At 35.2% G+C, this 10,660-nt stretch overlaps 1 protein-coding gene across 1 annotated transcript in view; it reads left to right on the top strand.

The window, feature by feature from the left end:
* The window catches only part of LOC144614338 (uncharacterized), a 37,354-nt gene extending 26,694 nt beyond the window's left edge, over positions 1 to 10,660 (top strand). The window contains exons 12-15 of the mRNA XM_078437513.1: positions 1,426 to 1,479; positions 9,349 to 9,453; positions 10,109 to 10,162; positions 10,539 to 10,660. Coding sequence (XP_078293639.1) covers positions 1,426 to 1,479; positions 9,349 to 9,453; positions 10,109 to 10,162; positions 10,539 to 10,660 — 335 coding nt within the window. The remainder of the gene's footprint in view (positions 1 to 1,425; positions 1,480 to 9,348; positions 9,454 to 10,108; positions 10,163 to 10,538) is intronic.

Below are 10,660 nucleotides of genomic sequence, written 5' to 3'. Positions count from 1 at the left end.
TCAGGCCATCAGGTTGATTAAACGGAGATCAATTAAGAGATCTCCTATATCAACAAATCCATATTGAGACATAGATATCCCAGTGGAAATCCAAATTCAACATATGAAAAGTAAACTATTTTCCCTGTTAAATTCATTCCTAGTTATTTTCTTATTCCTCTGCTGCTGTCATCTACCCACAATTGCCCATGAAATAAGCCACAAACTATCTTTGACTTATGTTCCCTCATTTTCTCTCCTAAACATATCCCAAAGACATATTCTCTGACTTTGCTACCCTACTGATGAATCTTCATCATCCTTCACTTACTGCTACAGAAGGCTCCCGATTGGTGTAACAGCCACTGGTCACACTGCCTTAAATTCATTCTGTACACACTAGCCTGAATGACTTAACCAGAGTGAAAATCTGACTTTGTCATTCCTCCGATTAAAACCTTTCACTGGGGGTGCCTGGGTGGCTCAGTCAGTTAAGTGTCTGGCTCAGGTCATGATCTCACAGTTCCTGAGTTCAAACCCTGTGTCAGGCCTTGCACTGTTAGCGTGGAGTCTGCTTAGGATAGTCTCTCTCTGCCCCTGGCCTGCTTGCTCGCTCTCTCTCTCTCTCTCTCTCTCTCTCTCTCAAAAATAAATAAATAATAAACATTAAGAAATTTTTTAATTAAAAAGAAGACTTTCAGTGAACCCCTCTTACCTTATATGCATCGAGTCTTGCAATATTCCAGACACAGTGCTAAGCATTTTTATGATAAATTAATTTATTCATTCATGTAACAATGTCTATTAAACACCTAACACCTAGCAGTCTCTATTTTAGCCTTAGGAATACAGCCATAAACAAAGCAAATTAATGTAAATTTTGTGGAGCCAAGATTTGTATCTTTTTTTTCCCCACTACTCTATTCCCAAATCCAAGCAATCTGATGTCAGTGTCTAAACTGTTGGTTCCAACCAATCTCTTTCAAATCATCTTTCCACTCCCTACATGACATTTTTCCCTCAAGCAAAATTTAAAAGCTTTAGTTTTACCACACACTCTGCTCTTCATTGATCCTTTTCCTGAAATTTTTTGTCTTTCTCCAATGATAGAAAGCAACATAATACCACAAACAATAGTTTTAAATGTATACCAGTCATGTGTTATCAGCCATTCCTAAAGAAACATGGAGTTCGAAACAGAACGAATCCAAAAGACTTAAGAGAACATTTTACCTAAGATAAACTGTATGATTCAAACAATCTTAGTGTCCCTTGCAGATAATGGAGCTATCTATCAAAATCCAAGAATTATAAATTTAAAAAAGGACAAGATATAGTGAATGGCTTTCATCTAGGCTCTACTCTAGTTCATAATTTAAGTGTTTTATGCTTTATTTTTTTTTGAGTTTGGATTTTTCAGTGTGTAAATTTTGTCTTGACTTGTAGATAAAGGGAAGGTCAAACTAGATACGTTGATTGAAGAATTGAGTTCTGTCTTAGGTAAGTGAAAAGTTACTTAATTCTTTACACGGTTCAAATGATATTTTCTACCATCCCTTTATTTGTTAATTTCACTATTTTAACCTTTCATTGATTAAATATTTCTACCTGCTTTGATAACCTATTTATTTTTGATAATCTGTGCTTTTGCAACAGAGGTACTAGGTCTTTACCTATGAGAAGAAATTTCAAAATGTAGGTTATAACTGAGATACTACATGTAGACATAATTATTTGAATAGGTCATCAACAACATAATTTTCTGCGCAGTGATATTAGCCTTATATTATTATATGTAGTATTTTCCTCCAACATGAAGATGTGCCTTTTATTATAAATAAGGAACAATATATATTTTTAAGTCTGGTATTCACTCCGCATAATACAGCAGGTGACCTTAGGTCTTTGTTTTTCATCTGGCAATAGAATATGGTACTGTCCAAATACATTTTGTTCTGTCTTTCACAATTTGTATTCTTTTGATAATGTTGTATTATAGCCACAGACTTTTCTTAATAATGTGAGAAGGTTTTTATTCCTAATTCCACCATTTGATCCTCACTCAACCATAGCCCTAGGAGAGATTACCAGGAACTGTCCAGACCTTCACCATTATTGATTTTCTTTGAGATGAGCTGACATCTGAATGTCAGGATAGTTTCGTCCTGGTTTTGTCTCTGAATCATTTGTTTAATTATTTGTTCATACAGCAGCTACATAGAAGCATTTAAGACTCTGAAAAGCAGAACTCAAACAGCTGTGACACAAACAAAACTAGCTGAAGGTGTTATAAGAAGGAAATGGAAGGCAGTCTAGAATCATGGTCCAGTATTTCTTAGGCCTGAAAGAAAACTAGTCCCAATAATGCCTTAAGTCTACCTTACATAATCAAGTTATCTTTTCTTAGATAAATTGGTCTATGGTATGAATCTAAGTACAATACGCACTATTAACAATGGGGCAAATCCCCCTCTAGTCAAAAGAAAATTGAAGGCAATTCTATCATTTATCCCGGGAATTTTACCTGGCTTATTGTACTGAATAATAGGGCATGGACTGTATGATATGCTCAGTCAGCCACAAATTTTTTTTATTACTGTAGATGGAATACGTTATACTTAGGAATCTGTTCCACTAGATATTATTTATTTCCCCAGAAAAGTTTCTAATCTCATGGACTCTTTATAAGAAGGCAAGGTCCATCAAGAGTATTGGAAAGTCATGCACAATTCATACACATAAATTGTCACTTAACCCCACAGCAGTTCTTTAAATTGATTTGCTAGTAAAAGGATGAGTTATAGAGTTAGGATTGTCCTAACTGTAGCAAACTGATTGTCTCTAGTAAAACTTAAACTTTAATAAGTTATTGATAGGAGTAAGGGAGATCATGATAGGCTAAATCAGAAGTATATAATTAAGTAATAAAAAGAATAAATATGACAAAATAAGAATAAAAATACGTGAAAAGTATACAAAGCACTGATAATCAGTGTTTTCTTATTCTCATGATCTTACATGGAAGCTGTCTACTTCATGCAGTTTTCCGCTTGTTCTGAGGATCTCGGATTTGGGGTCAGCAGGTGAATTATATGAACTACCTGCTTCTTGGACTCTCTGAAGAACCTCAGTTTGAGGTCTTTAATGTAATTTTCCAATTCTGATAATGTCTCTTAAGTATTCCCAGAAGTTTTTGTGTTCAAAAGACAGTGAAATTTCTGAATAATAGGAAAAACTTCTTGTATAATCATGAATAATTACCAAAAGAAAATATATTGCCCTACAATTGAATAGATAAGATGGAATGCTCTAGGTAGGTAACAGGACATCTAAAAGTTTGTTAACCACTATGTGTGCTATGGATTTTTGACAAAAGAGTGTTTCAACCCATCCAGAAAATAAACATAATATTATTAGTACATATTCATAACTCAGAAGCAACTATATAAAATCCATTTGGAAATGCCCAAATGGTCCCTCAAGGTATAGTTGTAATTCAGGGCTCAAGGTTACAGATTTTCCAGAGTTATTTTTATTTCAGAGGAGGGAGGCATGAATTGGTGATGTCCTCTAATATAATACAAAATATCTTAATCAGTTTTTAATAATGTGGCAAATTTGGGGCACCTGATTGAGCGTCTGACTCTTGATTTTGGCTCAGGTCATGATCCCAGGGTCATGGGTTTGAGGACCACATCAGGCTCCATGCCTAGCATGAAGCCTGCTTGGGATTCTCTCTCTCTCTCTCTCTCTCTCTCTCTCTCTCTCTCTCTTTCTCTCTCTCCCTCTCTCCCTCTCTCTCTCAAAATAAAATTAAAAATACAATAATGTGGGGTTTTTATTCCTACAGTGATATGTTGTTTTATGTAGGATTGTGGCAAATAATCAATTTGAAATGTATGCAAGGAGGTAAAAATCCTGACTTTGCTGGATCTTATTGTCATGGATATTATAATCTGACCATTCCAAGTATTTCTTTACAAAATTGAAGTCAAATTTTGTGATTCTATAATGGAATCTTTGAATCTGATCCTACACATGTTTTTCTTATCTATAAGAGGTCACTCAGAAAGAACTTTAGTTTAGGGACGCCTGGGTGGCTCAGTTGGTTAAGCGTCTGCCTGTTGGTTTTGGCTCAGGTCATGATCTCGTGGTTCATGAATTTGAGCCCCATGTCCGACTCTGCACTGACAGCACAGAACCTGCTTGGATTCTATCTTTCTCTCTACCCCTCCCTACTTGCATGGGTGAGCATGATCTCTCTCACAATAAATAAATAAACTTAAAAAAAAAAACAAACAAACACGAACTTTAGTTTTTAATATGAAAAAATGAGCCACAGACGGGAAGGACATATTTGCAAAACACATATCTGATAAGGGACTTATATCCAAAATATTCCAAGAATTCTTAAAACTAAACAATAAGAAAACAACCCTAATTAAAAAGTGAACATGGGCACCTGAGTGTCTCAGTTGGCTGAGCATCTGACTTCACCACAGGTCATGATCTCATGGTTTATGAGTTCAAGCCCCGCATTGGGCTCTCTGCTGTCAGCCCAGACCCTGCTTCGGATTCTCTGCCCCATCTCTCTCTGCCCTTCCCCTGCACACTCTCTCTCTCTCATAAATAAACAAACATTTTTTAAAAAGTGAACAGAAGATCTGAATATTCACCTCACCCAGGAAGATATACAGATGGCAAATAAGGATATGAAAAGATGGTCAACATCATATGTCATTAGGGAATTGCAAATTAAAACAATGAGAGAATGCTACGTACCTATTAGAATGGCTAACAAGAGGAACTCTTATTCATCGTTGGTGGAATGCAAAATGGCAGAGTCACTCTGGAAGACAGTTGGGCAATTTCTTACAAAGCTAAACTTAATCGGTATTACCATAAGATCCAACAGTTGCAAATTAGGTATTTACCCAAATGAGCTGAAAACATGTCTACACAAAAGCCGCACACAAATGCTTATAGTAGCTTTATTCATTACTGCTGAAACTTGGACGCAAATAAGATGACCTTCAATTAAAGAATGAATAAACAAATGGTGGTACCTTCACATAATGAAATATTATTCAGTTATAAAAGGAAATGAGCTATCAATCTATGGAAAGACATGAAGGAATCTTAAATGCATACTGCTAAATGGAAGAAGCCAGTCTGAAAAGGCTACATACATATTGTGTTATTCCAACATATTACATTCTGGAAAAGGGAAAACTATAGAGACAGTTAAAAGATCAGTGGTTTCCAGGAGTTTACGGGGGGTGGCATAGGAAGGAGTGATGGACACGAGAGTCACAAGGGAATTTTAGTTCAGTGAAACTGTTCTGTATGTTACTGTAATGGTAAATACGTGACATATTGCACTTGTCAAAACCCATAGAACTGTATGATGCAAAGGGTAAACACAAAGGATATAGCTGGATCAGTAAGAGAAAAACACGTAGGCAGCTTCTAGAAGAATCTATGTGGAGGCTTCCTATGCTCTCCTTCTTATGAAGGGTCACACATAACATACTTTCCCTCCAGCAGCAAAAATGCAGTTTCACATGTGTGCCCAGGGAAGCCCATTAAGCCCTCAGTGCCCAAGGTTTTTTACTGGAGGCTTGTCACATAGGCACCCTCTGCCTAACAACTCTCAATATACCAGACTCCCAGAAGAAAAACCAATATTCACCATAAATCGCATTGTTTGCACGAGTCTAGGCACAGTGACTTAGGCTTATCAGTTGATATTGGAGGGAACATTCTGAAATCCGAGTTCCCATATGCCAGCCAAGTACCACCTGGCAAGCAGGCTCTTGTAAAGATCGCAGACTTAGGTTTGCTGTGTTAACTCTTTTCTGCACAGTCTATTTAATAGGATGATCTGCTACAGCATTCTCTCTAGTCATTATATCATCTATTTTACTGTGGACTTCTTCCTTTATGATAGCAATTTCTTTGAGCAGCATCAAAGCACCAAGTAATAATTACTACAAAAGTATGTCACCTATCCTTGAGTTTTACCAGTTTGAAATCTCTAGAAAGGGCAATGTTCAGTCACTTGAACCAATATTATATCAGTTAAGGACTTGGATCTTTCAAGAGAAACTAAACCAATTATTGCATATTTAGCCTACTATGTCCCTTTTCACTTTTAAGACAAGACCCACCAACAAATAATATTAAATCAGAGTGTGGTACTGAAGTTTCCAAATGATCTGTTTAGGATATGGACCCTTCTTGAACTCCAGAAATTGTAATTACAGAAGTAGAATTCTTCTCTACCGGTGAAGGAAATAGAGTCCCTGGATTGAGAGTGTTACACCAAAAAAAAAAGAGGTTAGAGTGGGAGAGAGCCAAAGCATAAGAGACTGTTAAAAACTGAGAACAAATTGAGGGTTGATGGGGGGTGGGAGGGAGGGCAGGGTGGGTGATGGGTATTGAGGAGGGCACCTTTTGGGATGAGCACTGGGTGTTGTATGGAAACCAATTTGACAGTAAATTTCATATATTAAAAAATAAAAAAAAAATAAAAATAAATAAAAATAAAAAAAAGAGAGTGTTACACCATTGATAGTAATATGGGGAGAAAGTAGCAATAGTCCATTATTAGTAACCAACTAGTCAAAACGATATTGGACACTTTCAGGTAGCAGTAGAGATTATAATGGTATATAGTGCTGTCAGATTTAAATATGATCTTAATGTGAGATCTGAAGATGTTTTGACTAACTTTAGAAATGGCTGTTTCTCTGAAGCAAGGAGGATATAGCCAAGGCTACTGAATTAAGGGATAATCTATAATAAGCGATGGTCTTTGTGTATTGATGTGCTATGTTAATGCTCCTGAAGTGTCACCTGACCTCATGCACTGATAATCTAGAATGAATCAATCTGACTCTTGTCTTGAAGGGTACTCTCTTTCTCAAAACAAAAATTTCACATAAAGAGCAGTTTATAGTTTAAAATTATTATTAAACATACAAAGAAACAAGTCACCATGAGTAAGACCCCCATAATGAACAACATTTAGCAGATGAGCAGAGATTTTAGATTTTGGTTTTTTTATTTTTATTTTTTAATATTTATTTATTTTTGAGACAGAGAGAAAGAGAGCATGAACGGGGGAGGGGCAGAGAGAGGAAGACACAGAATCTGAAGCAGGCTCCAGGCTCCGAGCTGTCAGCACAGAGCCCGATGCAGGGCTCGAACCCACGGACTGTGAGATCATGACCTGAGCCAAAGTCGGACGCTCAACCGACTGAGCCACCCAGGTGCCCCGAGATTTTAGATTTTGGAATTATCAGACCAAAAATTATTAAATAAGCATGCTTAATATAGTTTAATAATCAAAAGAGAGGCTGGAACACATAAGTAAAGAGCAAGCAATTTGGTAAAGAACCAAAAAGACTTTTGAGAGGTGAAAATAGTAAAAATTTAAAACATTTGTCCGTTTCTTCCAGATTGTCTGGTGTATTGGCATATAAAATTTCATAATACTCTTTTATAATTATTTGTATTTCTGTGGTGTTGATTGTAATCTCTCCTCTTTTACTCATGATATTATTTATTTGGGTCCTTTCTCTTTTCTTTTTGATAAGTCTGGCTAGGAGGCTATCAATTTTATTAATTCTTTCAAAGAACCAGCTCTTAGTTTCATTTATCAATAAGAGCCAAACTATGGAAATAGCCCACGTGTCCATCAACTGATAAATGGATAAAGCAGATGTGTATATATACAGTGGAATAATACTCAGCCACCAAAAAGAATGAAATCTTGCCATTTGCAACAATGTGGATAGAGCTAGGGTGCGTTATACTAAGTGAACTAAGTCAGTCAGAGAAAGACAATACCATATGATTTCACTAAGATGTGGAATTTAAGAAACAAAACAGATGAACATATGGGAAGGGAATAAAAAAGAGGGAAGAAAACCTTAAGAGACTCTTAATGGTAGAAAACAAACTGAGGGTAGATGGAGGGAGGTGGGCAGGGGATGGGCTAAATAGGTGATGGGCATGAAGGAGGGCACTTGTTGGAGGGAGCACTGGATGTTATATGTAAGTGATGGATCACTAAATTCTACTCCTGAAACCAATATTACAGTATATGTTAACTAACTAGAATTTAAATAAAAATTTGGAAGAAAAAAAAGACACTGGACTATTACTCAGCCACTAAAAAAATAAATAAATATAATACTTGAAGGATTTATAAATAGCTGAAGAAAGAACTAAGGAACTTAAGAAATTACAAGGCGTATAGCACAGAAAGACAAAGAAATGGAGACTCTGAAAGAGAGGTTAAGAGACACTGAGGATAGATAAGAAAATCTTAGATATATCTATTTGGAATTCCAGGAAGAAAAGAGAAAGAAAACAAGACAGAGGCAATATTTGAAGAGAACTTTCCAGAACAGATAAATAGTATAAATCTAATGAAGCCAAGTGACTCTTAAGCAGAATAAATAAAAAGAAATTTATACTAGACATATGCACTTGAAATATGCAACATACCTAATTTATGAACTAAAAGTTTAGGATTCTAGGCAGCAAACTTCAGAGATGCCCTTTACACTGATTTAAACAAAAGGCTTAATTAAACCAAAATTGTTTTTCCTTCTTAAAGTTACAAAAGTATAGTAATCAAAAGATTATTTACCATAAAAATAGTACAAAACAAAAATTATTGTGGAAGCCTGAGGCTCTGTTTTGAAACATACTTTTTAACAAGCATCACTATGTGTATTTTTATATATATTATATTAATTTTTAATTCATATTAAGGCATATAATCTTTGTACCTTTCTAGATTTATGTGCCTAACATTATACTGCTCCTAACATAATTACAATTTCAAACCATCAGGAGAACTACTTACATTTCTATTTTGTGAAGAAAAGACCCAAATTATTATTTTATTATTTATATATTTATAAACCAGCCAAGGTGATAATAAATTTTAATTTTGGGGGGTGCCTGGGTGGCTCAGTCGGTTGAGTGTCCGACTTCAGCTCAGGTCATGCGTGATTGGATCACATTCATGAGTTCGAGCCCCACATTGGGCTCTGGGCTGGCAGCTCAAAGCCTGGAGCCTGCTTCAGATTCTGTCCCCCTCTCTCTCTGCCCCTCCCCACTCATGTTTTGTCTCTCTCTCTCTCTCTCTCTCAAAAATAAATAAACATTAAAAAAAAGTTTATTTTAATTTTTTTGTTTGTTATAGATTATGTGATTCTTAAGTACCGATGAAATTATCTTAATGGCACATGAGTAAAAATATTGCTAGTTAGCAGCATTTGATTGTAATCAAACTCACTAATTTTGTGTTCTTCGCAAGTTCTTTTTTATCACCATTTCTGTCTTTTCTAGGAAAGCAAATTGATGTCAGTGATGTAGACAGTGCTCTGAAAGACATGAAAGTGGAGGTCACAGACAAGGAATACTTTAATTTAGTAAAAACTCTACCAGTTGATGGTAAGGATTTAAAATATATATGTAGACTTCAAGGGGTTTAGACTACTTGCCTGTGAGATTTTCTTCTAAAATGCTGTCAGATTGTTACAGGTTGTTTTGTTTTATTTAATCATTTTTGAAAACTTTTAACATTATTTAGAATAATTCTAAATAATTATTTTAGAATAAAACTAAAATTTTAGTTTTTATTTTAGAATAAAAACTAAGTGACCCAAAAACCCAGGGTCATTTCATTTTCATTATGGTAATCAATAGCTATTTCACTTAATCTTGCCAATAAGATATGTGTATTGTTGTCCTTGGTTCCATTAATATTCCTGAGAGTAAGTGGAAAAATGTAAAAATGGAAAAAGAAAGAATGTAAGGAAAGAAGTCAAGGGTAAAAATAAATCAAATGAGATATGTTTTATAAGTTTTAAACCACTAATCCTTGCCTTTTATGCAAAAGTGAATAAATTTGCCTCATTAAAAATCTTTCTCCAAACCAACTTTGTCATTATTTGAGAGGAAGTTAGGTACATTTCAGAAAAATCATTAAAAAGTCTATTTTTTTTTTGAAATTATGGAAATAGGGAGAAAATTGTAGAATATTTATTATTTAGGTGCATCTCCCTTATTATTTTTCTCTGACCGTGCATCATGTCTTTTCTTACAGCTGAAGGAAAGGTGTATCAAAAAAGGCTGCTGGATGGTGTGAAGGCTCTTCAAAGTGAGTGAGAAGTATGATGAGAAAGCAGATATATCTGTGATATTCTCTTATTTTTCATATACACTGATTTATTTTTATTACGTTAAAAATTTCACATGTGTATTTCCCAATATTTATGGATATGTGGTATATGCCATAAATCCCTAGGAAATTACCCAGCCCCTTTCGAACTTGCACTATGTTGATATGAACAACAAGATACAGTCTGAGGATGAGACTCTCCATCTAGTCTTAAAATTGACCCTCCTTATACCGTTGACTAGCTTTTACTGGACCTTAAAGTCTTCATGAGTAAAGTGATAACCATAATATACATGAATTAGTAAGGAGTTTTTCTGCATCTTGGTTGTTTTTATGATAATTTGTCTCTCCTAAGGAGGAAAGGTGGCTATGAATAACCTCGTCCCATTTCTGGAAAATATGGGGATTAAGCTGTCACACAAAGAACTTGAAGATTTTTCACAAAACCTACCAGTTGCTGGTGAGCATTGCACATAA

The sequence above is a fragment of the Panthera onca genome (assembly GCF_046562875.1).
Source record: "Panthera onca isolate mPanOnc1 chromosome E1 unlocalized genomic scaffold, mPanOnc1 haplotype 2 h2.Chr16_ul_6, whole genome shotgun sequence".
Classification (NCBI taxonomy): Eukaryota; Metazoa; Chordata; class Mammalia; order Carnivora; family Felidae; genus Panthera; species Panthera onca.
Note: the sequence above shows the minus strand (reverse complement) of the source record. Positions and strands in the feature narration are given on the sequence as shown.